The sequence below is a fragment of the Oncorhynchus mykiss genome, chromosome 13 (genome assembly GCF_057628025.1).
Source record: "Oncorhynchus mykiss isolate SJ-2025 chromosome 13, ASM5762802v1, whole genome shotgun sequence".
Taxonomy (NCBI): domain Eukaryota; kingdom Metazoa; phylum Chordata; class Actinopteri; order Salmoniformes; family Salmonidae; genus Oncorhynchus; species Oncorhynchus mykiss.
In genome coordinates, this window is record NC_143034.1 from 20,885,796 (window position 1) to 20,902,500 (window position 16,705).

A 16,705-nucleotide genomic window follows, 5' to 3' on the forward strand; every position below is an offset into this window, starting at 1 on the left:
TCATCTTTAGTTTTTCTTCCACTCTTTTTTCTTTTCTTTTCAGCTGTACTCAAAATGTAGCTATACTCAAAATTAATTATCTCTCTCGGTCTCTCTTTCTCGCTCGATCTCTTTTCTGTCTTCCTCATAGAATGTCATCTGAAAGCTAGTATAGAGGAATGAGGGAACAAGAGAAAGAGTGTGTTTGAATGTAACCCCTCATCAGGTGTGTGTTCTATAGATTTACATTGCAACGTGGTTGAAGTCCAGATTTACATTGTAGTCATATCAGTTGTGTGCCACCGTGTTGTTAACCCTACTCCTCCAGTCAATCAATGCTATTGATGTTGTGGCTATGCACTGAGCCTTCTCTCCTCTGTGTTAAACTATGCAGACTAGCTAACGTGAAAGCAGATTGGTGTAGTTCTCTCTGTGCGCTATTGGAATCTGACTGCTACAGATGTAGGATCTTAATTTGATCACCCTGTTGCTGGAGAACTTTCCTGCAATGCAGGAAATGTTTAACTTGTTTAACAGACTTGATTCCCCCTCACGAAAAATGTATCAACCATTAATTATAATCCACGTAATAATTCACCTTTCTTGTTGCTGCAGGATTATTTTGCTGCTGTAGCAACCGGCTCAAATTAATATCCTACTTCTGTACTAGCAGGTGGGCAGTAGTCAAAACAGAGCACAGGGAGTACATCACTTTGGATGTTTTTGGATAGCAGGTGCACACACTAGCTCCCCCCAAAACCGTTAGTGACTCAGTGTACTGGTAATTACTTGGTCTCTCATCATGATAGCTGAGTAATAATCTTCTTATCCATCTGTATTTCACAACATTGACATGGTAAACAACTGACTGTAAAGATCAACAACGTGCTCCACTCCACCTTATATAAACTTAGATCAGGTGCTGAATACTTGTCGAATTGTGGTGATATTGATTGCTGTTGCCTCGTATGCACGCGGCAATAAAAATATGTTCATTTAAGTTTATTCTCCGGAGTGCTGTCCTATTTTTGTTCCTTAAACAACTGACTGTAGCGTATGTGGCTTGTTGATGGAAAGGAGTCCATGTTCCAAGGCTAAACATTCTAATTCAATCATTGTCATAATAAGAAAAGTATTAGTGTTAATATCCAGCAGGACAGAGTTTTACATACATGTATTATTCAAAGAACATGGTTTTCCGTAGTGGAGGATTTGACAACCACTTAACCATACGCATCATCAATAATGATATTAAATGTCCTTCAGACTCGGTGTGTATGACACTGTCTGCTACTGTGTCCCAAACAGCACCCTATTCCCTATGGGCCCCGGCCAAAAAATAGTGCAATACACAGGGAATAGGGTGACATTTGGAACGTAGACAATTATATTTTAACGAGGTAATAGTTCCAGGTCATTTGCCCTGTGTCCCTGTGTGGGTCTCAAATGCCACCCTATTCCCGAATGGGCCCTAGTCAAAAGTGGTGCACTATAGGGAATAGGGTGCCATTTGGGATGCAACCCCCTGCCTGCATAAGGGTCTGTTAACAAAAGCTATAGCTGATTCAATGCACCACCTCCCAGTCTCAGCCCAATGTAGCTTTCAGTCAATACACAGTACACAAGACAGCACTGTCCCTCCAAGCTTCTGATGATTGCTGTGTCACTCTACCTCGAAGACACATTTTATTTTTTACCCCTAAAAAAAGCCTAACCTTGTCATCAATAATAATAGGATGGAAAAGGGGGGAAAAGGGGGGAAAACATTTACCTCAGTTCAGTCAATAGATATTTCAGTGCCTCAATTCGCTTCTGATTCTGCTGTGTCACTCTGGCTGCCTTGAAGGCATGCTTTGACACCTCAAGAATAGCCTACATAACTTTGTCATAAATCATGATAGGAGAGTTCAAACGGGGTAACCGACTGCCTCAGGCCTACAGTATGACCACAATGCATAACAGAGCCTTTTCATTATTCTGTTTGTTTTGCACCTACGCGCCTGTGACTGACATCATTTTGAATTAAAGACGATAATCGAGTTCAGTTGCCCACCCATTGTTTCAAAAGCATAACAATAACACAACAAAAATAGTGTCTTAAAGAGGCATATCACCTTTATAAAGGGTCATGATAGTCCTTTCCTCTTTGAGAAAAAATCTATAGGCCTTTCTACATCTGTGGAGGAACATTTGCATGAACATTTTGTTGGCATTGTCGCTAGCTCATTGTATGAGCTTAAAGAGCTGTGACATGGACCTAATATCCCTGTTGTGGACTATCCTATTGCTGTTAAAGTGTGCTAGCGGTAGCATTTTGCTAGCTGCCGTCGTGGCTAGCTCAGTCAGTATATTTTGGTTTAACAGCCTGGGCTCCAGATGTGTTGTAGTCAGACTCACTGATGTGTTTCCTAACTAGAACTCCCCTGGAAGGCTACTCTCTCTCTCTGACAGCTCCAGGCCCCGTCATCTTAAATAGACAGACAGACAGACCTACAGGCCAGAGTTGGCATGTCTTGTCGCCATGCTAGCTACTGTAGCTAGACAGACAAGCAGACAGAGAAATAGCTAGATAGACAGACATCCTCCTAGATGATGTAGCTACCAGACCTGTGTTCAAATACTATTTGAAATAATTTCAAATACTTCATCTGTGCTTGATTGAATAGTCCCAATACTTTAAACCCTGTCCATCTGGCACTCCAGGCAGGCAAACAGTCAAAGTATTTTACCTGATTTTAAATAGTATTTGAACCCAGGTCTGACTGTAGCTATCTAGCAGGGCCAAACGTTTCTCTGTCTGTCGGCATCCTCGTTTTATAGTGTAAAGGGGACAACATGTGTTCATCCCAAATGGCATCCTATTATCTATATAGTGCACTACTTTTGACCAGATCCTATGGGTCGTGGTCAAAAGTAGTGCACTGTATAGGGAATAGGTTGCCATTTGGGACATAGTCATTGTCTTCCTTCCCTTTTATCAGTGGATGTGAAAGAACACCCTGCTGTGAGCAGGCGTAGGCCCTCAAAGAACTATACAATGTTTCTCACTAAATTGGTCTAGATGGGAAGGTTTTTTGACATTTCTTCTTATCTTCTCCCTCCCTCCCGCCTGGCCTCCCTTTTCCTTCACTCAGCTTCCCTCCCTCCCTTTCTCTGACTCAGTTTGTCTACACCCTCCTTCCTCCCTCCCTTTCCCTGACTCAGTTTCTTGACTCCAGACAGCTGTAAATGTTGCAGTCCCCCTTTAAGAAATCCAGAGGAAGTGTCAGAGAAAGTCAATAGACAATAGTGATTGACTGACACACAAACTTCATATTGTGGCTTGACTGTGACCTCTGATTTCACTGCTTCACATCAGACAGCGGTAAACATTAAGAAACCCGGAGTGTCATGGAAAGGTCACCTGACAGGAAATTGCCTCGGGTCGATCAATATTCTAACGATCAGAAAGGTCTGCATGGTGTCCTGTCTGCCCTGTGACTCAGCATGCAGAAGACGACACTAACGTTTACGTTACATCAGCACACACTCATGCTTACTGTATAGACACGTACGCACACAAACACACACACACACACACTGTCCACCATGATGATATACCCGTATAGATGGGTTGGGAATTACTGCACATAGTCTTTAGAACAGTCTACTATGATATACTGGACTAGCAGTCCCTTTACTAATAATAATTATCATTATAGTAATGATAATAATCATCAATATAATAACTATTATAATAATTTGGTGGGTGCTTAAATTTGTCCTATTTCACATGTGTTTTTTCATATCCCACCCTCCCTGAGACACGCAGCATGTGGTTACATAAGATGTAGGACTACTGAAACTACTGATCACCATGCTGCCCGTACAGTATATATGGAAATCACACACACACACACACACACACACACACACACACACACACACACACACACACACACACACACACACACACACACACTGCATGTCTTGACGTAATGGTAGCTGTCCTCTGTGTGTTGTCTCTGTGGACATGGCCTTGTTATAGGAACTAAAGTCATATAGTCATGTTGAGCAGTTATTTAGAAAAGCAATTAACCAGACCATAAAACATAGTGAACCTAAACACAAGCTGGTTTGTCATCCAAGGATTGTGTGGGTGGGTGGGTCGGTGTGTGTGTTTACATCAGAAGTGTCAATGTCAGTATCTTCCTATGATTGGGGAGTAAATAAAATAATGTCTGCTCTGCAATTGACAGAAATGAAATGATGTGAGAAGAGGAGAAGTGGTGCACTCTCACCTTTCACTTTCTCTTTTACTCCATGTCTTGTTCTCTCTACTTTATTCACCGTTCCCCACACAAAGAGCACAATACGCTCAGTTGGTATCCTGTGTGTGTGTGTGTGCATCCGTTTGTGCGTGTGTGTGCGTGTCTGTGTGTGCACTCGTATGTGAGACTAATGGCAGTGTGCCAGTGAGGGGCCTGCACGGGGGATAATCGCTCTTCACACGAGTCATTACCACTGATTTGACCTTTGACCTGTTGACAGCCGCCAGATTGGGTACAGTAGGAAAGAACAACTAGCTATCATTCCCTCTACATGTCATCCTCCCCCTTACTCTCTTTATGGTTCTTTCCTCCCCTTTTATGTCTCTTGCTTACTCTTCTTCTTGTTCTGTCAGTCCCCCTCTCTGTTTCTCGCAATGTTTTTTAAATGTAATTTGTCAACGTATTGTGATTTGGAATCTACGAGGAAAATACATTGGATTTGAAAAAAGTAATCAACTACGTTGTTTTGTGGGTAAATTTTCCCTCAACTGTTTCCCTCAAAATTTCAAAAATTACAGACAATCTATGTTGAATTTGTACACTACATGACCAAAAGCATGTGGACACCTACTCGTCAAACATCTCATTCCAAAATCATGGGCATTAATATGGAGTTTGTCCCCCTTTGCTGCTATAACAGCCTCCACTACTCTGGGAAGGCTTTCCACTAGATGTTGGAACATTGCTGTGGGGACTTGCTTCCATTCAGTCAAAAGAGCATTAGTGAGGTCAGGCGATTAGGCCTGGCTCGCAGTCGGCCTTTCAATTCATCATAAAGGTATTTGATGGGTTGAGGTCAGGGCTCTGTAGAGGCCAGTCAAGTTCTTCCATACCAATCTCAACAAACCATTTCTGTATGGACCTCGCTTTGTGCACGGGGGCATTGTCTTGCTGAAACAGGAAAGGGCCTTCCCCAAACTGTTGGCACATAGTTGGAAGCACAGAATCGTCTAGAATGTCATTGTATGCTGTAGCGTTAAAAAACAAGAATGCAATAGGCTGGACAGCAACTCTTACTGGAGAGTTGATTGATCTGCAGCTATCCCTTTGGTCTCACATCCAGGGTTTTAACCAAGCCCAGCTTATTTTTGATATTTGTCACTGACTATGACCAATCTGCTATCGTGAGAGTTATTGTTGTGAAATCTCCACTTAACTTCTACAAGATTGGTGGGTCCCCCCTGGGGCGGTTGAGCTAACGTATGCTAATGCAATTAGCATGAGGTTGTAAGTAACAAGAACATTTCCCAGGATGTAGACATATCTGATATTGGCAGAAAGCTTCAATTATTGTTAATCTAACTGCACCGTCCAATTTACAGTAGCTATTACAGTGAAAGAATACCATGCTATTGTTTGAAGAGAGTGCACAGTTATGAACTTGAAAAGTGATTAATAAACCAATTAGGCACATTTGGGCAGTCTTGATACAACAGTTTGAACAGAAATACAATGGTTCATTGGATCAGTCTAAAACTTTGCACATACACTGCTGCCATCTAGTGACCAAAATCTTAATTGTGCCTGGGCTGGAATAATACATTATGGCCTTTCTCTCGCATTTCAAAGATGACGGTACAAAAAAGTACATTGCATTATCTTTTACCAGATCTAATGTGTTATATTCTCCAACATTCATTTCACATTTCCACAAACTTCAAAGTGTTTCCTTTCAAATGGCATCAGGAATATGCATATCCTTGCTTTAGGTTCTGAGCTAAAGGCAGTTAGATTTGGGCATGTCATTTTAGGCGAAAATTTAAAAAAAAGGGTCCAATCCTTAATCGGTTTTAAAAGATTCACTTGCTATCGAAGTCATTCCAAAGGGTAGGTTCAACAGAGCAAATGAAATGTAACCGTACTTATCATACATATCAATCATATAGCATCAATGATGCTATTTAGGCCTATATAACATTTGGGAAGTAATCAACAGCTATTCTATAAATTCAGCCCAGGATTCAACTAAAAATAGGCAATACATAAAGGCCTAGGGTTTCAAGCTCTGGTTAATTTTCAAATAGAATCTACAAGTTAATCATAAATATGTTGGATTCACATCTCCATCTCAACCAAAAATACAAGTTAAAGAATAGGATCAAATCAAACTGCAGCACTTCTCTTTTAAATGTTGATATTTGGTTGCGTTGTCAACTACTTGTCAATTACTTTTGTAAGACAGTCAATAGCCTGATGTAAGGCTTTACTTCATTGATCACTTGCACCATGTACTTTAATGCAATCTCAACTAACTGCAATCCAGGTCATTAATACTATTAGATCAAGCACAGTGATAACACATCAAATAAAAACATATTAAGTTGTTGTATAAATAAACAAAATATCTGACATTGTATTTCCCATTTGAACTTTAGTGTGCTTTTAAATGGTTGAAAGCGCAGTGATAACACATTTAGGTGACAACTAAACCAAAAAATCCAACATTGATTTTCCATTAGAATTTGGTTGTGCTTTTAGATGGTTGAAAGCATAGTGATAACACATTGGGAATTCAACAAACGTTTGGCTGTCGTTTTGAGTGGGAAAATAGGTTGGAATCTTATTGATACGTATCTACCAAATATTACCCAATTCTCTACATTGAAATGATGTGGTATGCCCAGTGGGTTATCTTCTTTTTCACAGAATAGAGAATAGATTTCAATCTTGTCCTCTTTCAAAGGCAGGTTTAACAGAGAGAGGCTGTGAGAGCATCACAGTGAGTTCCAGGCTAAGACAGATGGAACTGAACCGTGATAGTTTAGCTTCGTGTTCCATTGACTTTCCATTACATTTCTGTTTTTACATTTTAGTCATTTAGCAGACGCTCTTATCCAGAGCGACTTAAATCTTAAAATAGCTAGGTGGGACAACCGCATATCTCAGTTATAGTAAAGGGGGGGGGGGGGACCTGGGTCTTGACTGCTATCTGGGTCCAGTGTTGCTGCAGCGTGGCCAGGGAGTGGTTCACCTCCTCAGCCTCCCTGCGCCAGCTCAACACCTCAAAATGGCAGCGGAACAGCACCAAGGTAAAGTCCACCACATGGGTTTCTTGGGATTCCTCTCCACATCCAGGACTTGATCCACTATCTCTGGAGCCTCCAGCTTCTGACTTATCAGCAGCAGCACAGTCATCATGCACCGTACCCGGTGGGAGAGAAAGGCCAGTACTTTGATCTCAAATATGATAGGTCTTATGGGTCTGTGGCAGTGGGCATGGTAGGGTGAGCTTGATGGACAGACTGGACCGTGGCAGACGGTCTTCTGGAACTGCAGCACTCTTTGCACAGGTTGCGGAAGTCGTGGGTGCCCTCATAGCGTTTGGCAGCCGCTGCCATCAACACTACATCCAGAGCATGGGAAGTAGTACCGGTAGGTTCTGGACTGACAGTCTCAGCACTGGGAAAAGTGCCTGGGAAAAGTCACTCACTCCTTTGTCGGTTCAGCCACAAAATTGATAGTTAGAACTCTGGCGATCCTGGATCAGTTGAGTCTTCAGAAGAGCCGGGCTTCCACAGTGTTGTCTGTGTTCTCCTGGACAGCAAGCACAGTGCAACATGGCGCCGAGGATGGGTCGAGATATCAAACAGTCGGTCCCTCTTCTTCCTGCCACCAGCATCATGCTTCTGTCAACCTTCCAAAGATACTTGTTGAAGAGGTAGGGTTTCAGATGGCTTCTGAAGATGGGCGGGGACTCTGATGTCCAAGCTTCAAGGGGAAGCTGGTTCCACCATTGGGGTGCCAGGACAGAGAAGAGCTTTACTGGGCTGAGCGGGAGCTGCCCTCTTGTAGGGTTGGGAGGTCCAAGAGACCAGAGGTGGCAGAACAGAGTACTCGGGTTGGGGTGTAGGGTTTGCGCATAGCCTGAAGGTAGGGAGGGGCCGTTCCTCTTACAGCTATGTAGGAAAGTACTATGGTCTTGTAGTGGATGCGAGCTTCGACTGGAAGCCAGTGTGGAGTGTGCGGAGGAGCGGGGTGACATGGGAGAACTTTTGATTTAGTCATACACACACACACACTGCCATTTGGCCTTTTTTCTCATCAGTTGTTATCACAGCTTTCTCCTCTGTTACTCTGACTTATCACCAGAACCCACAGACAGACAGAGACTGCATGGGCCATTGATTCTCTATAAATCACACAACCACACACTGACTGGCAACTCTACTGTCAAATACTGTCGGAGTGACTGACTGGCTGCCACCGGAAGAGTTTGTAGCCTGGTGATGTGATGCAGTAGATTATCATGGATTATGAACTGCTGCCCACACAGCAGATTTGCTGCTTCATCATCATGTTTTACCAAATGTGATTTTTATTACAGTGTGACCTCATGAGGTAAAGAGTCAGAAGACACAGCAAGGGTTATTGATGTCTAGAATTCACAGATCACACAAGACAGGCAACACTACTGACTGACTGTTAACACTACTGTCAACTACTGACTGACTCATTGTTAACACTACTGTCAGCTACTGATTGACTGACTGACTGTCTGACTGTTAACACTACTATCAACTACTGACTGACTGACTGACTGACTGACTTTTAACACTACTATCAACTACTGACTGACTGACTATCAAACTGACTGATTGACTGCCACCGGCTGACTGACTAAACTGGCTGACTGCCTGCCTGCTACTGGCTGAGCCTGATGTCTGGATTAAATGGATTATGATACAGTAGATTAAAATGCCCACATACCAGATTATTTGAGGTTTCATCTGCATGTTTTAGTGTAATGTGAGTTCATAGAAGTTCATGTATAAAGATGGGATGTAGGTCAAATGTCATAAAGTCAGAGTGCAAAGTGTAAAGTAGGTTCTAGACCTGGTGTTCCCTTAGATTGTAAACGGTCATGGTCAAAACATCTAGATTCAATGGTTGTAAAGATGGGGAGGTCTGTCTGTAATAAAGAGATTCTCTGCTTTTTTGACACCACACTGCAAGTCCTGCAGTCTCTAGTTTTATCTTATCTTGATTGTTGTCCAGTCATGTGGTCGAGTCCTGCAAAGAAAGACCTAGTTAAACTGCAGCTGGCCCGGAACAGAGCGGTACGTCTTGCTCTTCATTGTAATCAGAGGGCTAATATTAATACTATGCCTCCAGTCTCTCTTGGCTAAGAGTTGAGGAGAGACTGACTACGTCACTTCTTCTTTTTATAAGAAACATTCATGTTTTGAAAATTCCAAATAGTTTGCATAGTCAATCTACACACAGCTCTGACACACACTTACCCCACCAGACATGCCACCAGGGGTCTTTTCACAGTCCCCAAATTCAAGAAACAAATTCAAGAAAGTGTACAGTAATATATAGAGCCATTATTGCAAAGAACTCATATTGCTTAAATGAACAGCCAACCTGGTTAAAAAAACGGATAAAGCAACACCTCACAGCACAACTCCCCCATTTGACCTAGATATTGTCAGTATGCATTGATATGTAGACTATGAGTGCTGTTTTTAAATGTATGTAGTTCTGTCCTTGAACTGTTCTGGTCTATTAATGTTCTGTGTTATGTCATGTTCTGTGTAGACCCCAGGAAGAGTAGCTGCTATTTTCGTTACACCTAATGGGGATCCTAATAAAGAAAGGAATAATAAAGACTTGTTATTGTAACTACAGGACGGGGTTGGACGTTCACATGAGTAGTATGTTGTGTGACTCTTTAGTGTTGCTATAGTAACCGTGTACACCCAGCCTCCCCTCACCCCCCTCTCTCTTACTGCTTCGTGGTCGGGTCATTACAGAACGAAGCAAGGCAGAATTTACTCCTCATTTATTTACCTGGTTAAATGAATGATTCAATTCAATTCTGAAAGATGTAGCTAACGCTGTTTAGAGATGTGTCTAGTCTGGAGACTGGTCATTAAAGATAAACCAAACTGAACACAATCATGCTGAAAATGTTTGTCCACCTCAGAAATGCCATATGATATGCTATCAAAAACCTTTATGTTGTGTGATATAGTAAGGGCACTGCTCTTGATTTATGGTGGTCTTGGGATAAAGCCAGCAGCACACACACACAGACACACACACACATAAACATACACACAATCTAAACCAGATGGAGAGCGGCTGAGCCCACAATACATGACCATAACCGTGACTGAGAGATTTACCCTGTCACTCAGCAACACCAGAGAGGAGAGAGAAAACACACACACTTGTCTTCTTTTCCTTTTCATTTCTCTCTTTCACCCCCCTCTTTCCCATGTTTCCTTCAATTTTTCATTTGTCAGCTCTATCTCAGATCTTTTTCCATCAGACTAAAGTCATGAGAAACGTTATGAAAGACACAGCATGTCATCCACTGAGCATAGTTCCAGTTAGGTCTATGGATGACTCATCACTTGAAATCATTCTCATGCTAAACGTCTAATGTAGAGGAACTGAACTCTGAAGAAATAAAACGAGGTATCTTTCTATTCTTCCCCTTCACTCAATATTCTCAACCCTGGTAGTCTCTCTTTCTCCTTTCTCTCTCACTTGTTCTCACGCACTCAATTTCTTTGTCACACATACTCCCCCTCTCTACCCCCCTCCTCTCCTCCCCATCCCGCTCCTTCTCTCTATCTCTATATGTGGGTTAGAGAGTTCATTTAATCAAGCCACAGGAGAGGACAGTGACATTCAGCGTTACTTAGAATCCCACTTAGAAGGACCAGTCTGAACCATAAAGTCCCAGACAGTCCTCTAGTCTCCACTCCTTCATAAAGAAACTAGATTCATCATTAAGATGATGACACATTTAAAGGTAATGCTTACATTGGCCAATTTAAGTACTGTGTATTCGACACTGTATTATTGATTGTGTGATAAATTGTGAAGGTTAATATACTATTAACCAACCAAATTTAAATAAACATGTAAGACGAAAAAAATATAAAGTTAACGGAGAGTAAGGACTGGGATGACTCTCAGTATGTCTGTCTGGTTCTCCTCCAGTCCTCAGAGAGTTGTAGTGTAATGGTGTTAAGCCACTTCCAAAACCAAGCCTAATGCATTTCCCTTAAATATTTCACCACCCCTTCTCTCCAAATGTGTGTGTGAGTTCATTGACAAGCCTCTCCTGGTGCCTGAGTGACACAGAGAGAGATCACTAGGTGGTTTTTGGCTGTTTCCTTGATGTTAGCTGTTCTGACGAGAAACAAACACATGAGAATTTAAAAAAAAGAAGGGATATGGCAGTGGAGGGAGGGAGGGAGGGGGAGGGAGGGAGGGAGTGCTTTATTTGAAATGCATCAATGCATTATGGAAATTGTCCTGCTGTTTCAGACATGTACGTATACCGCTCGTGCATGTGCGTGCGTGTGTGTCGTGTACTTACCTGCTCATGCGTGTGTGTGTAATTTACATCCCAGCTGTATAGAGCAGAATGCTATCTGATGCAATGTGGAACAAGCCTAGCCCAGGTCTTTGTCATGCTGTGTTAGCGCTGTGCGGCTTCCTACCTCTTCTCATCTGGCTGACAGCTACCCTTCAAAACCAGCACACTGGAGAGATCTGGCAGAGCAACCAAAACAGACTTGACACGTACACACACACACACACACAGAGGAGAAAAGTGACATCATTTTTACTAGGGGTCATTTGACAGTGTTGAAAGTCGTTATTCGGGAGTCATTATTAGTGGTGAATACAGTGTAGTGAGTCGTCATTGGTCGACCATAGATTGAGGAAGGAGGAGAAGGAGGAGAAAGGGAACAGTCTACTGTGGGTGATTTTTCAAGGCTATACCATATTTCTCTCCTATGCTGATAGTGGTGTATAATATGGAGAATATATATTAGTGAGGGATTTCAGCCAACTACAACATAACACCGTTACGTACGGTTCCCTGACTACAGGAAGTATGGTTGTCATGGTAGAATCACACCTTTTAAAGCCCTCCTCCCGCATAACACCATCTGTGTCACACTCAGTGTGTGTGTCCATGTTTTTTTCTCTTGCATCAGGAGGGTTAATCCTCATTTATATGATAATCTCAACACATCATTACCTGCCCCTCTCCTTCTCTCTCGCTCTCTCTCCATCTCTCCCTCGCTCCCATCATTATCTCGCATGAGAGGTGTCTCGTCCAAGTTGACACTGAAGGAAATTGGAAGTCCTTGTTGCCGTGGCTCGTGGTGTGTGTGTGTGTGTGTGTGTGTTTGTGTGTGTGTGTGTGATCCACAAGGCTTTGTTGCTTTGGCTCTCTCCCCACGTGGTGGGCTGACTTCAATACACCATGTTCTCTGGCCCAATTTGTATGAGCATGCATACACACATTTACACACAGAAGCGCACACACACACACACACACACACACACACACACACACACACTCACACATACACTTACACACACACATGCGTTCAAGCTCAGAAGCCCACAGCCACACAAACACGCACTCACACACACACGCACACACACACACATGAAAGTACACACGATCACACCCGACTTTCTCATAGATATTACGTTAGGAGTGGTGGATGCTGTTAGATGGTAATGTTATCACCTCTTTGACTGTGTTTCAGATAATGATGGCCTGTGTGTTTGTGGCTGTGTGTGTTCTAGTTGCCGGACCAGTAACCGGAAGAGCCTCATTCTAACCAGTACATCACCCACTCTCCCTCGACCACACTCACCACTCCCTGGACACATAGGTAAGGCAATTGGTTATAATTAAGCGTTAAGACGCGAGGGGGTGTGGTATATGGCCAATATACCACGGCTAATGGCGGTTCTTATGCACGACACAACGCGCGCCTGGACACAGCCCTTAGCCGCGGTATATTTGCCATATATCACAAACCGCTGAGGTGGCTTATTGCTATTATAAACTGGTTACCAACGTCATTAGAGCAGTAAAAAGAAATGTTTTGTCATACCCATGGTATATGGCCTGATATACCACGGCTATCAGCTAATCAGCATTCAGGGCTGTATTTACAGATCATTTGGTAGAGCATGGTGCTTGTAACGCCAGGGTAGTGGGTTCAATGCCCAGGACCGCCCATACTTAAAATGTATGCATGCATGACTGTAAGCTGCTCTGGATAAAAAAGTCTGCTAAATATATTAAATATTATAATGGCACTTCATGTTTGTTCCCTGTCTCTCCACAGGAAGTAGTCCATTGGACAGCCCAAGGAACTTCTCCCCCAGTGGCCCTGCCCACTTCTCATTTGCCTCCTCTAGAAGGTAAATAGCGTTTGGACTACTCAATACATCTGCTGTTTACATATAAAGAGATGATATCCAGTTATATAAAGGGATTCAAAACCAGGTAACGCTCTTGGCAGGTCCCTTTTTATGATCCTATAATCTAATCTAGCAGCCATATCTCTAAATCAGGTAATCCTACAACAACCAAAAAGCCTTTGGCTACACTGCATAAACAAACACATTGTCACACCAATACCGCCGTAATAGCAATACACTGGCCATTCCTTTTTGAAGGAATATGTGTGGTTTTGTGGGCAGGCAGTGTAGTAGAGAGGAAAGACAGAGAGAGTTGCTGAAATAGCAGTAGGCTGGATGTGAACCCCTGCTGCAGCCGTAAATGTGCTCCAGAGGCAGTGGCTTAGACCACTAGACCACCCCAGGCCTCAACTGACCGTTTAGTTAAGCAGTGACAATATTCCAGTGTCACACACACAGTGAAAGGGAATTCATTTACACCCTTATACAGAGACACGTTCCCCTCTTTGCATTCCCCTGTCACACGGCATGACAAAGTGTTTGTGTGTGTGTGTGTTTATGTGCGCGCACAGACGGATGGGCCTCTGAGTGCCAGGATGTAGCCAAAACCAACATCCATCATGACTCCAGCAGTGTCAGACAGATAGAAGGACCCACAGAGAGAGGGAGAGAGATATGTGTAGCAGGACCCCAGGGAAGCAGAGGAAAGGAAGGGATTATTGGCGCAAAAGGCAATCCAGGAGGTGTGAAAGAAATGTGGAACATTAAGCTCTCTGACTTTTTGGACAGAAGGAACTATCTATTGTATAAATCCCTTTCTGCTCTGGAACTAGTATGACGCAATTCTTCCTGCTCTCTTCCTAATTCCCCCCCCCCCCTCTCTCTCTTTCTCTCCCACCCTAACCCTCTCTCTCTCTCTCTCTCTCTCTCTCTCTCTCTCTCTCTCTCTCTCTCTCCCCCCCACCCTACCCCCCCCCCTCTCTCTCTCTCTCTCTCTCTCTCTCTCTCTCTCTCTCTCACCCACCCTACCCCCCCCCCCCCCCCCTCTCTCTCTCCCACCCTACCCCTCTCTCCCTCTCTCTTCTGCAGGGCGGATGGTCGAAGATGGTCCCTGGCCTCTCTCCCCTCCTCTGGTTATGGCACCAACACACCCAGCTCAACGGTAACTACAACTGACCCATTTTTACACAGACGGTAAAATGTGTAAGAACGTGTAAGAACAACAATCTCTAATGACAAATTTTCCTTATTATCATTTATTGTCCCAACTATTAATGGTGTTTTATCTGTGTCTGAAACGGACAAAAGGAAACTCAAATAAAAAGACAAAAATCATCACTCCTCCATTTGAACGCCACACTCTAGAGGTCCTTTCATATTACCAACATGACATGATCTAGCAGCATGGAGCTGTTTGGCCTTGTTATCAGAGTTACTGTTCGTTTCCTCAAGGCAGTTCCATTGCTTCATGCCTTGGTCCCTGATTGGAGTAGACTTGACAGTTGAAAGCAGGACAGAGGAAAAACTATCCAGTCTTTTTCTTCATAATAACCACCATATAACTGTTAAAGGGGCAATCTGCAGTTCAAACCATAATCAGTGGAAGTAGTAATTGCCGATTGCTCCTTTAAGTCATGAGACATCTGATAGGGCGAAACTTGTTTTTTTATTCTAGCTCTCATTCATGCAAATTACATTAGTGAAACTTGACATTCCATGCATGAATATGTATTTATACGCTAGAATGCATTTCCATATATTAAATGTTTCCCTGCTTGGTATGCAGGATGCCATTAGGAAACTCATGTTCTGTGGAGTTGATGTTCTACTTGTTTTGTTCTGCTTTTAAAATGATTACACGGCACACTAGCAGCCTTCTGGTGCCATGTGCAGGTACACACACACACACACACACACACACACACACACACACACTGGCAGACACACATTTACACACACACACATTTACACACACACACACACACACACACACACACACACACACACACACACACACTGACAGACACACACACTGACAGACAGACACACACACACACACACACACACACTGACAGACATACACACACACACACACACACACACACACACACACACACACACACACACACACACACACACTGGCAGACACCCACAGACAGACACACAATCACTGACAGACACACACAGACAGACACACACACAGACAGACACACACCCACAGACAGACACACACCCACAGACAGACACACAATCACTGACAGACACACACACAGACAGACACACACACAGACAGACACACACACTGACAGACACACACACTGACAGACACACACACACACACACACACAGACAGACACACACTCACTGACAGACACACACTCACTGACAGACACACACACACTGACAGACACACACTGACAGACACACACACAGACAGACACACACACTGACAGACACACACTGACAGACACACATTGACAGACACACACACAGACAGACACACACACTGACAGACACACATTGACAGACACACACACTACCCCCCCACCCCTCCCACACATGTACCAAAGCCTTTCCCTCTATAATTTGTGCTGTAAATCTCAGCTGGATAGTTAAAAGGCACCTTCCCGCTGGTGAACATGGATCTATCCCATAATACTACCCATGGAGAACAGAACTAAAAATAAACCAGCGGCTCAGATCAGATCGCTTGCTAAGATGTACATTCAGTACCTGATTTATCACTGTGGCTGATGACTTGGCTCAAAGAGAATGTGTGTGTGTGTGTGTTGTGTGTGTGTTGTGTGTATGTTGTGTGTGTGTGTGTGTGTGTGTGTGTGTGTGTGTGTGTGTGTGTGTGTGTGTGTGTGTGTGTGTGTGTGTGTGTGTGTGTGTGTGTGTGTGTGTGTGAGATGATAAAGTAGAAACAGAAAGTCAACCGGTCTTAAAAACATGTTATCTCATCCTCTATCCATTGCTATGATTCAGTTAGCTAAACTGAGTGATGGAGTGAGGGATGGAGTGAGGGATGGAGTGAGGGATGGGGGGGATACAGACAGAGATGGAAAGGGAATACAGAAAGAGTCAATGAAGAGTGAAATGTGTGTAAGAGAGAGAGGGGGGGGGAAGACAGACAAAAAAGAGGAAAAGAACGAGAACACACCCACAAACACCCCCCCCCCACACACACATCCACACACATCCACAACCCCCCCCCC

At 43.4% G+C, this 16,705-nt stretch overlaps 1 protein-coding gene and 1 pseudogene across 2 annotated transcripts in view; one reads left to right on the forward strand and one right to left on the reverse strand.

The window, feature by feature from the left end:
- Positions 1-16,705, forward strand: part of LOC110513219 (microtubule-associated serine/threonine-protein kinase 1) — a 79,297-nt gene that overhangs the window by 25,146 nt on the left and 37,446 nt on the right. For both annotated transcript variants that reach the window (XM_090195641.1, XM_090195642.1), the window contains 3 exons: positions 12,861-12,949; positions 13,412-13,487; positions 14,577-14,649. In XM_090195641.1, coding sequence (XP_090051767.1) covers positions 12,861-12,949; positions 13,412-13,487; positions 14,577-14,649 — 238 coding nt within the window. The remainder of the gene's footprint in view (positions 1-12,860; positions 12,950-13,411; positions 13,488-14,576; positions 14,650-16,705) is intronic.
- On the reverse strand, positions 7,150-8,537 carry LOC149978763 (tRNA pseudouridine(38/39) synthase pseudogene; annotated as a pseudogene).